This window comes from Fukomys damarensis, unplaced genomic scaffold (genome assembly GCF_012274545.1).
Source record: "Fukomys damarensis isolate Sample0158 unplaced genomic scaffold, DMR_v1.0_HiC HiC_scaffold_30, whole genome shotgun sequence".
Taxonomy (NCBI): Eukaryota; Metazoa; Chordata; class Mammalia; order Rodentia; family Bathyergidae; genus Fukomys; species Fukomys damarensis.
In genome coordinates this window covers 51,293,655-51,310,166 of record NW_022900942.1, presented here as the reverse complement: position 1 = coordinate 51,310,166, position 16,512 = coordinate 51,293,655, and the positions used below count along the sequence as shown (strand labels likewise).

At 42.5% G+C, this 16,512-nt stretch overlaps 1 protein-coding gene and 1 long non-coding RNA gene across 2 annotated transcripts in view; one reads left to right on the top strand and one right to left on the bottom strand.

Moving 5' to 3' along the window:
* Dsg2 (desmoglein 2) overlaps window positions 1–2,519 on the top strand; it is a 30,781-nt gene extending 28,262 nt beyond the window's left edge. Inside the window, exon 16 of the mRNA XM_033757407.1 lies at window positions 343–2,519. Coding sequence (XP_033613298.1) covers window positions 343–1,368 — 1,026 coding nt within the window. The 3' untranslated portion in view covers window positions 1,369–2,519. The remainder of the gene's footprint in view (window positions 1–342) is intronic.
* Window positions 2,520–4,943: 2,424 nt separating this feature from the next.
* LOC104859196 lies at window positions 4,944–15,567 on the bottom strand. Its single transcript, XR_779306.3, has 4 exons — window positions 15,536–15,567; window positions 10,110–10,212; window positions 5,623–5,947; window positions 4,944–5,021 (listed from the first exon to the last, which is right to left on the bottom strand). It is a non-coding gene; the product is annotated as an uncharacterized LOC104859196 (long non-coding RNA).
* Window positions 15,568–16,512: the final 945 nt, after the last annotated feature.

Sequence of the window (16,512 nt, the reverse complement as noted above, 5' to 3'; positions counted from 1 at the left end):
TATAGTACAGTGAACAAATCCAGAAACTTAAAATTGATACAATCTACATCTCACTTTAGTCCATTATTGCAGAACGTCTTATTTATAGCAGTTGTTTTTCCATCCAGGATCCTATGCATAAATTCCATGTAGGTGTCATGACACTTAATCTTCTTTAATCTGAAACCAGCCCCTCTGCCTTTTTTTTATCATATTAATATTTTTAAAAAATACACACTAGCCACGATGTACAATGTCTCTATTTGTATTTGTCTCCTTGCATTTGGGCTCAGCTTTTGCATTTTAAACAGAAATGTGGAGCCCTATCACTAATTATCTGCCCCCTTTTTATCTTCATTTTAGAAGGCAGCCTCCTACAGTGAGGAAGATGTCATTCACATGGCCAAAGACTGCCTTCTGGTTTACTCCGAGGAAGAAACAGAATCTCTTCACGGTTCCGTTGGCTGTTGCAGTTTTATTGAAGGAGAACTAGATGACCGCTTCTTAGATGATTTGGGACTTAAATTCAAGACACTGGCTGAAGTTTGCTTGGGTCAAAAAATAGATGTGGATGTGGAAATTGAGCAGAGGCAAAAACCTGTCAAAGAAACAGATTTGACCACAGCTGCACACTCATTCTATGAGCAAACCATGGTTAATTCAGAGAATACCTCCTCTTCTGGCAGCAGCTTTCAAGTTCCCAAACCCTTGCAGGAAACCAGAGCAGAGAAGGTCACTCAGGAAATAGTCACCGAGAGATCGGTGTCTTCCAGGCAGGGTCAGAAGGTGGTGCCACCTCCTCCTGATCCACTGGCTTCTGGTAATATCATAATGACGGAAACGTCCTATACCACAGGCCCCACTATGCCACCAAGCACTGTGGTCCTGGGTCCTGGACAGCCCCAGAGCCTTATTGTGACGGAGAGGTTGTATGCGCCGGCTTCCACCTTGGTGGGTCAGCACAGTGCTGGGGAGGGTAATGTCGTGGTCACTGAAAGAGTGATCCAGCCTAACGGGGGCATCCCTCATCCTCGGGGAGGCACCCAGCATCTGCAGGATGCACAGTACGTTATGGTGAGGGAAAGAGAAAGTGTCCTTGCTCCCAGCTCGGGGGTGCAGCCTGCCCTGGTGGTGCCCAGTGTGGCGGCCGTAGGACAGAATGTGACAGTGACAGAAAGAGTGCTCACCCCTGCTTCCACTCTGGAATCCAGTTACCAAATTGCCACTGAAGCCTCGGGGAAGGCTAGGAAGGCCGTGGTTTCTGGGGCTGGAGTCCCTGGCCCTGTGCCACATTCTGGTTTGGAAGGATCTGGCCATTCAAATTCTGCCGTAACCACGTCCTCCACCAGGGTCACCAAGCACAGTACTGTGCAGCACTCTTACACCTAAGCAGAGGCCAGCCACAGACTCGGCCAGAGTCTAACCAACAGGGGCTGCAGGTGTATTTTCCACCTGCCTGGCTCTTCGTGAGCCTCACAGACAAGCAGAGATAAATATGCATCGAGCTTACACTTTTTTCCCTGTCGCTGATCCTCAAAGGTCCACACAATCTCTGCTTCCAGGAATGTATTTTAGAAATGCTTCCCGAATCACAGTGGGCCTCGTGGTGATGCTGTTTCCGAAGTGCCTTCAGTGAGTTATGCAAACAGTTTTCACAAAACAGAATAGAGTAAATCTGGCTTCTTAGAATTTACTGAGTTAACACATCACCGTCCAGGAAAGCAACCCAGGAAAATGATGGGGTCTCCTCGTAAACCCTATTAATATTTCACATTGATGTGCATTTCACAGTGGTGTACATTTCATGTTTACGTGATCTATCCATTACTGCACCTAGCAGATTGTCAGCATTTCATTTATCCAAAGATCCCGACAGTCTGGGATCCCAGTTTTGTTGTAGGTTTTCTTTTCATTTGTGTGAAGTGAATTATATTTTGAAGACTGGGACAGCAAAAACATACAAGTTTCTGTGCATGTGACACGCACATAATGTCATATGCATTTAAAAATGGCATTGTGTTTTCCTGTCTCAGTAGTCATGAGAATTTTGAATACTTCTAATTCAATTGAATAATCCAGGACAAAATTTATAAATGTAATTTTACTTATAATAATAATAACGTTCTATGGGGGGATAAAAACCTCATGTTATATTCTCAATACTTGCAATTTAGTGCAGCTAAACTAACCAGCCGTATCCTTCCCTGTGCACAAACGATGCCGATTTCACTGCCTTATATCCACAGTGACTCACATGGGGGCCAAAGAAATATTTGTTGAATTAAACTGAATTTTACAAACCATTATGTACCCTTGCCAAAAATATTAAAACTCTATATATTTCTGTAATTATTCAAATCATGTTTTTATTTTGATGTCTCAAAGGCTTAGACTAGCTGGTCATGACTTAGTATATGAGTAGTAAATATCATACAGACCTTGAATATTTGACCTGATTTTGCCCAGTGCCTTAGCCTTGGTTTTTTAAAAAAGTTATATAGCCAGGCATGGTGGCACACACCTATAATCCCAGCATTCAAGAGGCTGAGGCAGGAGGATCGCCATGAGATCAAGGCCAGCCTGGGCTACATGATGAGTTAAAGGCCAACCTGAACTACATAGCGAGACCCTGTCTCAAAAAACCAAAAAAAAATTAAAAAGCTAAGTAAGTTGTTTGACTCTTAAATAAGATTGTACTTTATTACTCCTAGAAATAGTCATGTTTCAAAATATATGTGGATAACAGTAAGTTATAGAAATATTTCCAACCACAAAAGTGTTCATAAGTTTTAAATACTGTCTCATTTCTTAATTTTTGAGATATTTGCTAAGGAATTGAAACATTAAATTTATACTTTTGTAGACCTTTTACAGGATTTACACAGTGCTGTTTGCTAACTATAAATGTAAGGGCAAATATTTTTAGACATCGTAAGCCACGGTAAGACGAAGGTCACTCTTCCATGATCTAGAGTTGTTTACGCTCTATTTAGTGATTTTGTGAGGTTTGGGGGTTTTTTTGTTTTGTTTTGTTTTGTTTTGTTTTATTGTAGTCTGACAAATTTTGCCAAGCCTGCAATGAGAACTTGTCTCCACAGTGTGAAAATGTAAACACGGCCTGTGTACTCAGAGGAAACAAACATGAGCTAAGCTTCCTCCTTGGGCAGCTTGAAACCCTATCCTGTTTCTCGTGTGTTCTAAATGATTTGTTTGTTTATTTGTGTTTGTTTCTGAAAAGGTGGCTTGCACTGGTTTTTACATTTGTTCCTTGGGAGATTATATTTGTATGTTTAAATAAAAAACTACCTTTGGAGCGATGCCATCTTCCTTTCTGGTTGGCTAATCCTATTTTGCAAGGAATGCATCTCAATTTTTAAGGGATTGTGTACCCTAAAGGCAGGTGTTTCTTTTACTTTGTCAGTTAATTAGATCTTCATACAGCCAGCCACCATGAAAGGGCATTATTTCTCTTCCCACGGAGGGTAAGACGACCCAGTTAAATATGAATTTTAGATCTATAATGAATAATTTTTTATCATATATTCAGTAGTTAAAAAAAAAGTACAGATGCACCTTGGCTTATGACAGAGTCACATCCCCATAAACTAGTCATTCATTAAAAATCTCATAAGTCAAAAATACATTGAATACTCCCAGCCTAGGAGCATCCTAGTAGTTTCTTGTGCATGCATATTGCTTTCACACCATGGGACTGTTGAACCCTCAAAGCTAGGGACCATCTGTTTCTGTTTGCATGAAATCAGAAGTTACCTGGGTACCTTGTATCTCTGTTAGCCTGACCTGGTAGCCTTGTTCCTAAGGAGCTCAAGAACCCATTGCATCTGGCCAGAGAAAGCTCACTCATCTGACCCAATGACCTGAAATGTGTTTAAGAGGCTGCTGTAGTTGCTTGTCATAGTTTACCCTTTTGCCTTTCCAGGCTCAGCTGGGACTTAGTGACAAAACACAGATTAATGAGAGGACATCTGTTAATAATGTGTATCTCACACATGCAGGTGAGAAACTCGAATGAGCACCTCGCAGAGGTGCTTCAAGCAGGTGTACATGGTTTGCCGAAAAGCTGTAAATCAATTTAACCCTTTAACCAAACAACAACTCAAGAAATTGGGTGGTCCTGGTGCCAGAAGAGGTTCGGAGAATTCTGCTCTGCAGAGTGGACAGGCAGATTTAAAGACAAAATAGAAGCGAGCTACAAAAACAGCTTTTGGTTACTGCTCAGCATCTGCCTCTCCTGAACATGGTGTAACGAAGTGGTGGCCTCTGATGGCCTGAGACTCAGCTATTTGTCAAAAACAAACAAACATACTCTTAAATTAGGCTTTCAGTTTATTTGCCTACCAACTTGGGCTAAAAGAAAAAAAAAAGAGGGTTGGTTCTGGCTTCTTGGCAGAGAAGGTAACTTACAAAAAGGCCATTAGGAAAAGTGTGGTAAGCAACGCGAGGCTTGTCGTGTAGATTTAAGTCAGTGCCTTGTTGACTGACAAATTGTGATTTAGGATTATCTTCTCCCCACACACAGAGGGAGCTGCCTTTTAAACTGCATGTTTTCCTTACATAAATGTCCCTGACAAAAGGAAAACGGATTCTGTCTTCTAAGCCTTGCCTGTGTCTGCAGTTTCTCTAAATAATCAGCCCAAAGTGTTCCTCATACTGGAAAATCCTGCCTGGGGTGGCACACTCTGGTCTCCCACCCCACCAGGGCCATACAGTACGTCAGTGAGGATTTCACAACGGGGGCGCAGCGAGCATCCAGCAGCAGGGAGACCCCAGCCTCCCACCCTAAGTGCACAGGGAGCTCTTTCAGCCGATCCGCCGCTGGCCGCGTTCCAATCCCCACTGCGCCCAAATGGGCAACAGAAGATGTTGCTCATACAGCATCACCTAAAAACTGGGGAGTTTCAGACAACTAAATCTTCCGTCCGTAGCACACCAAAAATCTCTTAGTTACTCTTTTAGTGTAGTTAGATCTTCTACATCATTACCGGTGACTTTTTTCGGTTTTCATTTTTTCTCTGCCGTATCTATTAATTGGTAAAAGAGGACTGTTAAAATCTGCTGCCTAATGATATAATTGACAATGTGAAATAGAAAGAAAAGGGCTAAAGGTGTAGGGAAAGTGGGAAGGGTAGGGGAAAGGGAATAAGGGGAAAAATGAGAAAACGAAAAATGGACATAGAGTGTTTGTAAATGGGGAAGGGAGGAGGGGGTGAAAGGAGGGCAGGGACAAGGGGAAAAAATGAGAACCAAGACCTGTTGTGTAAAGGTACAAGATCCCAGTAATGAATGTAACTGTATGTATACCTAGAATGTACCAACAAACTCAATGAGAGAAAAAAATAAAAAATAAAATCTGCTACCCCTTATTTTACTTCCGCCTATACAGTAATTCTTCCTTTACTTCTTATATTTTTAAACTTTTTACCTGTGTTGTTATTAAATACAGACACATTTAGGATGATCGTGTTCCTGAAGAGTTGACCTCTTTATCTTTAACTCTGGTTGTCTTCTTTGTCCGGAAATCACTTTGCCTAACATTGAAATAGTCACGCCCGCTTTCTTAGTGTTTCCGTAATTTATCTTTTTGCTCCTTTTACTCTCCACTCGTCTATGCTGTATACTCACCGTGCATTTCTTATAAACAGCGTATGGGCAGGTCTTAGTTTCTCATCCACGCTGACACGCTGACTTCCAATGGAAAGCTTTGCAGCAAGTATTCACACGGTTAAATTTAAGATGCGTGTTTGGGTATTTGTTTTCCCTTTGTCCCACCTGCTTTTTCACTTATCTTTCCTTCTGTTGTGCTTTCTTTTTTGTGATGTATATTTTCGGATTCCACCTTCGGTCCTCGACTGATCTTTAACTGCACCTCTCTGTGTGGATTGGTTAGCTGGTTGCTTTTGTTGAGCAAATATAATGAAACACAAAATCCCCTGCCAACCTAGAAGACCTTTACATAAAGGTAAAAAAGAGAGAGAAAATGGTTTTACTGTTAAATAAGCATTAAGCCAGAATGTGACATACATCATTTGGAACCCATAAAGAAATTGCTGAGACCGGAAAAATTCTCTCCTTTTTATACAGCCAAGCACAACACGTGTTCACCAGACAAAGGTAAACTTGTTCTCATGTGAGAGGATTTGCCAGTACCCTTTGTTGGACACAATTCCACTCTACTAATTGCCTTTATCCAGAGAAACAATAAAACTTCTTTGATCTCTATGGCAGGTAGCAAGTTAACAGTATGGAGCTCCGTGCTCTTGAAGAGGAGAAGTACGACTGCTATCTTCCTCTTTAGTATTTGGCTTTCAAAGTGGCCCAGATCCTTCAAAAAGAGTCCTGGTTATAAAGTTGGTGAAAGGCTTGTTCAGTTTGTTTGTTGATTGTTTGTGACAGGGTCTTGCTTTATAGTTCAGGCTGAACTTCAACTCACTTTGTAGCCCAGTCTGGCCTCAGATTGCAGTGATCCTCCTGCCTCAGCCTCCTGAGTACTGGGATTACAGGTGTGCACCACCTAGTTTGTTTTTACATACTTTTTTGTTTTAGATTGGCACTGATATTCTCAAGCTATGTTTACGTGGCAAGTGGCTAGCAACTGAACAGCATAAGTCTAGGTAGAATATTTCTACCACCATGGAAAGATTCGTTGGGGACATACAGAAATTATAAATTTACTCTGAAAATTCAACAGCTTAGTCTATGAAATCAACTGATTATGCACAGATCAACAGAAAAAACATAGCAATTTATTAATATGCATAAGCGCTGATGCTACACACAAAGTCTGAGTCTCAAGGAGGGGCAAGATGCAGAGCCTTATATAGAGCTAAATAATGGGCGGAGGCTTGGGCTTCTGGCAGAAGCAAGGTGGGCAGAAATATCGCAGGCTTCTGGTGGAAGGAAGGTTAGAGGGAAGGGTGCACAGCATCGAAGGGTTACTTCCTCTTGTAAATGAGATCTCCCAGGAAAAACACCTGTGGTCATCTGTCTCTATCTGAGCCAAAGTCAGACCCACAACTTCTTCTTCCAATGGGAGGTCCTTCCCCAGTCAGAAAACAGGGATGGAATATTATGGATAAAATCTCTGCTGCATTCGTTGTTCAGTAATGGCCAATATGTAGTTGTGTATTTCTTTTTACAAAAGGAAAGCTTTCCAGAGCTATCCCTGTATCTCCAGAAGTCACTAAGTTTTCTAAAAAAACAATTTGAATTTTTCCAAAGGAACATGCTTAAAGTAGATATTGATCTTCTTTGATCTAGAACTAGTGATACATATCTTTTTTATATACATATACCGCCACCCAGCAGGTTGTTTTACTTTGAGTGCAGTGTCGGGGACTAAACTCAGGAGGCTCACATGTGCTAGGGCAAACACTCTACCTCTGAGCTATGTTCTCAGTCTTCATTTTTAGACAGGGTCTCAAAGCTGTCCAGGCCGGACTTGAACTTATGTCCTTCTGCCTCAGCCTCCCAAGTAGATGGGTCCAGCACAAAGTCTCTTGGTTAGACACAGTTAAAAATAAAAGACAAGCTGGACACGATTCGTTTATCTGTAGCCCCAGCTACTCAAGAGGCAGAGCCAGAAGGATCACTTGAATTGAGGAGCAGCAAATTAACGAGACCTCTCAAAAAAGACCGTCTACCTAAAATAAAACCATAACCCTGAGGTTCAAATTATTTCAAGTGTAATCAAACAAGTTTAACTCAGAATAAACAAAACGCCTTGAATTCTTGGAATTTTTTTAGTTCCAACTTCCAATTTTAACATCTTCAAATCACCCGTGGAAGAAGGAGGACAGCAATAAATAACAGTATAGCAGTCACTTCTAAAGAAAATATCCTGGGATCCTAAAATGCAAACACTCCAACAATTCTCATCAATAGTATTTATTATTCACATGAACAACTTTACAAAACTGCCATCAATTTGCTTAGCACATACTCATTTACAGCTAATTTTTCATAGCACAGTTACATGTTCTAAGTGACTCATGTTCCATGGAGAACGATACTCCCTTAAAAGCAGGGGGTATTGGGCTGGGGATCATGATATATGTCTTTAATTTGTCATAGTCTACCTTCAAACATTTTACTGCCCCACAGCAATGGACATGGACCTTGAGTTTTCCCTCTGTAGACCTCATTATGCCACTGGACCTCTTTTATACCCTATGCTAATCAAGACTCTTCCAACGGTTGCTTTTCACCTCTCATGCCATTCCACCATACCCACAATGCTTTGTGGACACGAATAATCTGAAACCTGTTATCGGTCCATCGGTGGGTGAAAATGGAGTTATGTGCTCCAAGGGTCACAAAACTCCACCCACACATGAGCCAGGCTGAGAAAACGAGATGAAGAATGTACAACTGTGTTAAAAATCCAGCCATGTCCTAATAGCTTCATGTATGTTATTCCTGCTCCTTGCCTCCACCCTTACTGAGCATTGAGATCACTGAAGGTAGAGAAAAGGGACCTTTTGATCTTTGTCATCTAGTGCTTATTCCACTAACTGTGTCAAAGAAGTTAACCAGTGACAGGCCGGGGATTTAGCTCAGCGGTTCGGTGGCCTGCCTTGCAAGGGCAAGGACTGGAGTTCAATCCCCGGTACCAAAAAAAAAAAAAAAAATTGTTGCCTTACAGAAGTTAACCAGTGACGGAACAGTTGGTTGACTTGGTTGACTGATGAATCAATGACCAGTCAGAGGAACAATGACAAGCTGAGATGATTTGTCTGATAAAGTAAAGCAGGACCACTGTGAATTTTTCAAAATCCATCACATTTTTCAAAGTGGATTTCCGAGACCTGCAGTGATTCATGCATCTAACCAGCTACATCCCAAACCTAATCAACTTCTCTGAAGACTCTGAGAAGAGCTTGTGGGGTTCTGATATCAACACCACAGAAGATTTAGTGCATATTGGGAGCAATTAGTTCACAATATCCTGTCTTTCAGTTTCTTTCTGTGGTCTGGTCGCTTGGATCGTCTGAAGTTTTTCTCACTGTATTTGAGGTTTATTATTCTGTCCTTTTCCCCAAAGCTGTACAATAGGGCCTGACCCCGGTGTCCTGCCGCCCCTCACCTACAGCTGTCACAGACTCCAGCAGAAAGTCTCCTTTAAAAGTCCCACTTGAGCTTGGGCCTTTCTAAAGTGGTCTTGAGCTCCCTCAATCCCACGCCTCCCAAAGACGACTCCTACCATTTCCTCAATTTCACATGGGATCTTTCTCAAAAGCAAAAACAAAACACTGTGTTGGGAGAGGGGACAGCTCTCGGGGCACTGCAAAGAGAGAAGATGGGAAACGCACACAACACAGTAATCATAAGTGCTTATAAGTATATCCTCGAGAGATGAAGGCCAACTGGAGTTGGCTTAGCAGTAAACCGTATACATGATCACCCAATAACTCTCGTTTCTTCACTCGGAGATTCTCCAGACTACAGAAATAAGGAGGAATAATAGGGGCTGGAGATAGAACACTCTGTGGTAGGGCACTGGCCTAAAATGAAGGAGGCCCTGTATTTGATCCTCAGTGTGGAAAAACGTGGGATTACAGAAGCACAGTTACAAAAGCTTGTCAAAACCCCAAAATCAGCCCCAGAGCACAGGAAAATATGAGTGCTGTATGCTTCTTGGCCACAAGATGGCACTCTACATGCAGTAAAAGAAAATCAATTGCCACCCAAAGCTAAAACACAAACAAACAAACAAACAAAAACACAAAAAAACGAATTAAGCAATTTGCCATGTTCAGGAGCTATGAAAACCCACAAAGGCAAATACTTTCCTTCACTTTCTCCTTCCAGATAAAGTGAGATGCTTCAGGATTTCCCAGGAAATGAAGTCCTGCTTATAGAAGTCTAGTAAGGCCTGTACCACTGTTTTGGTGGTAAAATACAAAATGTCTTTCTGAAGGTTGATCATGACCTTTGGATTCTTGTAAAAGTGCTACATTCAGAAGGGAATAATGCCTGTGGATAAACAATAACACACTTAGCCTGATGTGGACTAACTTTAAGAATTGATTCTTTTTCTGCCAAACTAAATTCAAATGAACAAACATTTGCTGAAGTCTCAGTCTGTGCAGAGCACTCTTTAGTGTCTTTACCTTGATCAAGATGAGTAAGACCCAGACTTAGGACGGTGGGTTCCCTGGGGTTTGATTCTTTCCAGGTTCTTGAGGTCCCGAACAAAGACGTGGACAAGACACGCTGAAAAGACAGGGAAGGAGTAGGTTTATTGAAAATGGAAAAGGGCAAGAGTAGACCCCGGTAAGGATCAAAGCACCCCACACACACCCCCAGAATAAGGGGAAAGAGGACTTTTGTACCCAGAATTCCTGGATTGGCTTCTTCCTCATGCAAATAAGGCATTGAGACATCTGTCCCTTCAAAAACTCCCTTGGTGTCACGCCAGGTATGAGCTGTTTATAGTAAAACTCCCTTAGTTTCCTGCCAAGAACAGGGTCTTTTTGATATAGGAATGATATTGGACCTGCAATTGATACAGGGGAAATAGTCTAACTCCCAACCTGCTAGATGTCAGATGCGCCAAAATCGAAGACTGAACTCTAAGGAACCATGGAGGTTAAGGGTAGAAATGTTTATTGAGAAGCATAGCTTCTGGGAGAGACAGGAGGGGACCTGACTGGGTCTCAAGGGGCCCCACTTCACAGGGGAAGTGTTAGAGAGCAAACTCACGAGGTAGGCGCACAAAGTGGGACCCAACTATGATCAGCCAGCAAGTTTACAAGTACAGCTGCTTGGGCAATATCGATCCAGTGGGAGGCAAGTCACAAAGCAAGTATTATGGGGAAAAGGAAGAACTTTCTAAGAAAGCGAAGGGTCTGAGGGTCTTGGTCATCTACTGAGGTGACTCGTGTCTGTCTAGACTTTATTTAACCAGCTGTTACCCCTTATCTCATCCCTTGGGGAAGTATGTAGGCCTGGTCATTTCATCTTTATCCTGAGGCACCTTCAGACATGTTTGTAATGTGTTTTCATCTCTTGCACTAACTCTCTCTCAAGGGCCCATCCTATCTGAGTGCCTACAATATTTCTAACTGACTTAGCTATATTTCGATTGGTTGTGCCTATATGCAAATGAAGGACTGAAAAGAGCACCTTCTGATTGGTCATAAATAGTTCATATTCAAATGAAGAATTAAAAATAGCATCCTTCTGATTGATCCACAGTGCTGAGCCTTAAGCATGATGTCATTTAGGGTCCCGTGCTCTGTGCATGTCCTCTCTTTTTAGGAAACACCTCGCTCAGTGTGTAGCCATGGGTTTTTATGACCCTTGACACATTCCGCCCAGTTGTTTGTCTGCTTTGCCCCAGCCCCAATCTCCTGCCTCAGCAGCCTTTACCCTGTAGGTGCTCACAGTACAGCGGAGGTAGTCGTAAATAATAAATAAGGCATCAGAGACAGAAAATCCCAGGGCTGGTGGCAGAGATTCCTCTTTCTTCATTAATTTCTCTTTGTTATGCCCAACCCCTGATATGTGGGAGGGCTCTTCAGAGAGTGGGCTTTTAACGAAAACTGGAGATCGCATGAACAGACCGGGGTCAGCTAGATCAGAGGCTCGGCTCACACAGGTGAGGTGGGCAGAGCTGAACGGGGAAAGCAGAGACACAGGATGCAGTGGAAAGTACGGAGGAAGAGGCAGGTGGGGGCCGGCCTGAGGAAGGCGGGAGTCGCAGGCTAAGGCTGTGGAAGTAGATTTCACGCATCTGAGAGCCACAGAAGATTTCTGAGCAAGCCCATCTGGCGGGCACTCCTCAGAAGCATCCCCAGGCTGTAGCTGAGGGTGGGCTGGATGTGGGAGGTCCAAAGGAGGAAGGCGGGGAGGGGTTAAAAAAGGCTCCGCTAACCAACATGAATGTTAAACATTAACCATGGTTTTTCCTCGGACTTTCATTGATTTTTCCATGTATTCTGAGTGCCTTTTTCCCTTTTAAGTAAATGTTAAATGTTATGTCAACAAGCTCAGAGAACCAACAGAGAGGCAGTTCCAGCAAAAATGTTGCCCTCACCAAAATCGGAAGACAGCATTTGACAGACTAAAGTTTTTTTTTCTCTTGACTTGTGAATTTGTGTATATGGAAGACTTACAAAGTTAAGCAGTCAAAAATACCATAAAGTTATTTCCATAATCAATCACTTACATTTACAAACAAAGCAGTTGAAATTAAACTATTCCCGAAAACTATTGACAGGTTTGTGGCTGTGAGGTGCCATTTTGGTGTCTGTTTTGTAAAATATTATGAGCTCTCTGAGCTAAGATCTTTATTCTGTTTCCTGACTACACAGCACAGTGCTTTACGTGTGGCATTTTGTTACTGTTGTTGAAATGCCCTCACATTTAGCACACAAATTAACTGAATGGCCTTCTATACCTCAGTTGACATTTCCCCAACATCCTTTTAAATTGGCACACACACAGGGAGTGTGTAAGAATTTTTTTCTTTTTCCTTTTTTTTTTTAAGACAGGTCTCACTACATAGTTGAGACTGACCTGGAACTCACTACATAGCTCAGGCTGGTCTCGAACTCACAGCGATCCTCCTGCCTCAGCCTCCCAAGTGCTGAGATTACAGGCATGCACCACCACGCCCGGCTGTAAGAATTTTTAGTGAATATCCAGGTTCCCACCAATAACTCTCTACTATCAGCATTTCTTTTCTTTATTTTTTTTTTAGAAAAAGAAAGAGTAGCTGGCACAAATCTCGGGGCCTGGCTTCACATTTTACTCTCCTTGCTCCCTCTTTTACCCATCAACTCTCTAAGCCTGTCTTCATCCATCCACCCCATATTATTTTTCATGATGCATTTCAAATTAAATTACAGCATAGCTGGATGTGCACTGACTCCTAAGTGCATCAGGGTCCGTATCATTAGCTAGGGTTCAAGATTTGTTTACATGGTTTTTCTCCTGAGATAAAATTACATGCAATGAAACACATCAGTTTTAAGTGCACATTTGCTAAGCTTTCATAAATGCACACACCCGTATAACCGCTCCCCGCAAGAAAAACTCTTTCAGTATGTGAAATTACCGTCACCTCAAAAATAGTAATGTCTTTCCGCTCCAGCCCTGCCTCCAGAGACTACTTTTTTTTTTCTTCTTTTCAATTACTTGGGGGTTTAATCCAGGGCCTCACACATTCTATTTATTTACCCAGCTCTTAGCTTTGCCTCTCCCTGGACTTCATGCAAATGCAGTTAGGAAGCGCATGCTCTTTGGGATAAGGCTTCTTTCACTAAGCATAATGTCTTTGAGAGGCAAGGTGCTGTCTGTCAACAGAGTGCATTTGCTTTTGCTGCTGACAGCATTTTATTTTATAATTATGTCAAAGTTGCTATGTATGCTTATTTTGATCAATACCTGGGCTGTTTCTCATTTTATCAAAAATAAAGTTACTCTGGTCTTGGCTGCAATGTGTTTTCCTTTCCCTTGGGCAAATACCTGAGTTGCTAGGCCACAGGGCAAGAAGGTTTAGACAGTTTTAGAAACGCTTTCTTGGAAAATGTTGCACAACCATTCCTGCCGTGCTCTGGCTCCTTCCATTTGACAATTTAAGAGAAATCCCTGAGTGAGAGCGTACATGGATCCATTGAATGCTATTCATCTCTTTCCAAATTCCAGGGTCTTTCCACTCCCCTCATACATGCACTCAATGAACAGCTGATTAGATGAAAGAGGGTCAAGCCAAGAATAGCCATCCATAGGTTGCCAACAAGCCCAGAAGATAAACCAGTTGCCCAATGGTGTTGGTGGTGAGGATGGTGAATAACTGGTCCCGTTACTTCCTCTCTCTGAGTACCTGAAAGGAAGATCCTAAAGAGAGGCATTTTGGGGCTGGAGGCATAGCTCAGTTGTGGAGCACTTGTCTGTCCTTTAGGAGGCCCTGGTCTTCATCTCTAGCACCACCAAAAACAATAATACACATCAAAGTGTTCAGTTAGAAGTGGACACCGAAGGAAAAAGGTAGAAACAAAGCAGTCTCTGGTTATCTTTGATAACAGCCAAAGTGGTAACGAGATAGAAAAAGACTCATGCTTTCCTGTGAGTGAGCTTTTTGATCCAGGAGTTTCCTTGGCCAATAAAGAGGAATAAGATTCCCATGTCATCAGGAGCATCCTAAGAAAGATCAGTAAGGTGCACTATGTCTTTGCCAGTGCAAGATTTAAAGTTTTAAACATCAGGAAAAACATAGCTTAAGGATCTGCCTATCTGATCCACAAACAAAAGATGGGATGAAATAAAAGTGCACACAATGAAACGGACATTGTTTCCTCTGTCCCCTGTCCCATGCATAGTCGAGGTGTTTGGCCATAAATACAAATCCCGGGGTTAAAAAAAAAAGAAAGAAAATATAAACAAAAGAAACTATGAAGAAAGTAAAAGGACTAGAGATGAAATCTCCATCTTTTTCCCTCAAGCCTGGTCTAGCCCTGATAATAGAGGTTGAAGATTGATTACATTTGTAACCAGGTGTAGCCTGTGACCTCTCTAGTGACACACCAGGATCTATAGCCTAACATCTAGGAGGTAATTTGACCACGCATAAGTGGCTGCCTCTTTGTATCATTTATCATATAACAATGTAAGCAGAAGGTTACTGATGAATTCATTCAAAATCCAGTGGGAGCCTCATACACCTGCAGCCCCAGCTAGGAAACCGAAGAGGATAGGACAGTTGTAGTTGACCTGGGGAACTTAGCAGGACCCTGTCTCAAAAAAAAAAAAAAAAAAGAAAAGAAAAGAAATCCACCACATGCAGTTCCAGTGAAGTAATGAGCTGCTTTAAAGTTGAGACAAAGATACTCCAAATTATCTTTGTGACTTCAAGGATACCAGAGCTCAAGAACAAATCTACCCACCACTCCACCTGCACTTTCTAATTCTATGTGTCAGTTACAAGGCTTCTTGGCCCACTTTTGTGACCCGAGGCAGCACACTTGGGCGTAACTACCAGAGAAAGCTTTCAGACTCAGTGGCCTTCATCACACCATAGTTTTCATCCTAACTGAACACTTGTATTGCAGGCAGAATTTGAAATAGGAAGATAAATATGCACTTCCTCTGGAATGGCCACCCGCTGACACAGAGAGACTGGCACACGGCAGTGACGGTGGTGAGAGCAGTAATAGTGTCCAGTGTTTGCTGGTCACAACAAGCCAAGTGCTAAATTCCATCATTCACCCCATCTTGTGGGTGAGCAAGCTGAGGTTAGCAAAGTTACGGAATATGGGAAGCCTACCGTTTGTCTCAGGCTTTTTGCATTGTCAGACATTTAGCCCTGAACATGGCAGACATTCGAAAAAAGCCAAGAAGAAGAGCACATTAGGACCTCATAAAACCATCTGTTTCTTGCCTCTTCTGGTCTCTGGATTTGACAGGCTAGAAAGGAGAATTTGTACAAACAATTCAAGAGCCAAAGACCTAGAAGAGGATTTCTTTTCCTCAAATACCCTGAATTATTTTTCATCACGACAAACAAAAGCATGGGGTAGAAATTTCCACTCACCTATGATCAGCTAGCTAATATTTAGCTATCACTTAGCAACCAGGTAACAAAGGAAGGCGGGCAAAGCTAGGCTGATTAGCATTCCATTTTAGCACAAAGATCAGAGTTATTACAAGACGCAGCTAACAGCTCTGAGGCTTTCAGAGGCTCTAAAGTTCAGGCAAAGCTGCTGTTGATTTGACTCTCTCTCTGCATGTGTGTGTCAATGTCTCTATCTCTCCCTCTGTGTCACTCTATGCCTCTATATTTCTGTCTCTTTCCTTGTCTCTGTGTCTCTGTCTGTGTCTGTCTCTCCCTCTCTCTCCCTCTCTCTCTCTCTCTCTCTCTCTCTCTCTCTCTCTCTGTTTCTCTGTTCCTCCAGAGGAAAACAAGTTTTCCCTGTTTGTTTGGTTTCGAGACCCATATGATCTTGGACAGACAGCAATCCCTGGCCTGTGCAGGGTCCCCACCTGCTCAGTCTCTGCATCACTGGTAGACCTTGCACGCTTTACAGGTCCTCTGCACCAGCTCAGTTTTCTTCCTGCACAAAACTCCATTCCGGCCCACGGTGATGAACCATCTATGAAATGCTTCGAAGTGTTTCAAAGAAAAGTGATCAGGGCTAACTTTCCACAGTGGAGGAGATGGCAGGGATGATGTACAACAAGGGTGGAAAATATCTTTACCGGCTCCCTAGGAAGTTGAAGCAAGCTTAGATCAAAGAGCTTGAGCCTGCGCCAGCAAATGCAGGCAGGGCTGGGACCACCACGTCCTTGGTCACCCGCATTCCACATGCACAGCTGCCTCATGGGAAGCTCTCCCTGAAGTCTCACTGGAATCCCTCTTGCTGCTATGTCAAGCTAAACCCTTCCTGTCTCTTTTTTCTTTTTATTGAGTTTATTGGTACAATCTAGGTATACAATACAGTTACATTCCTCATTGGGATTCTGTACCTTTACATGATAGGTCTTGATTCTCATTTCTTCCCCTTGTCCCTG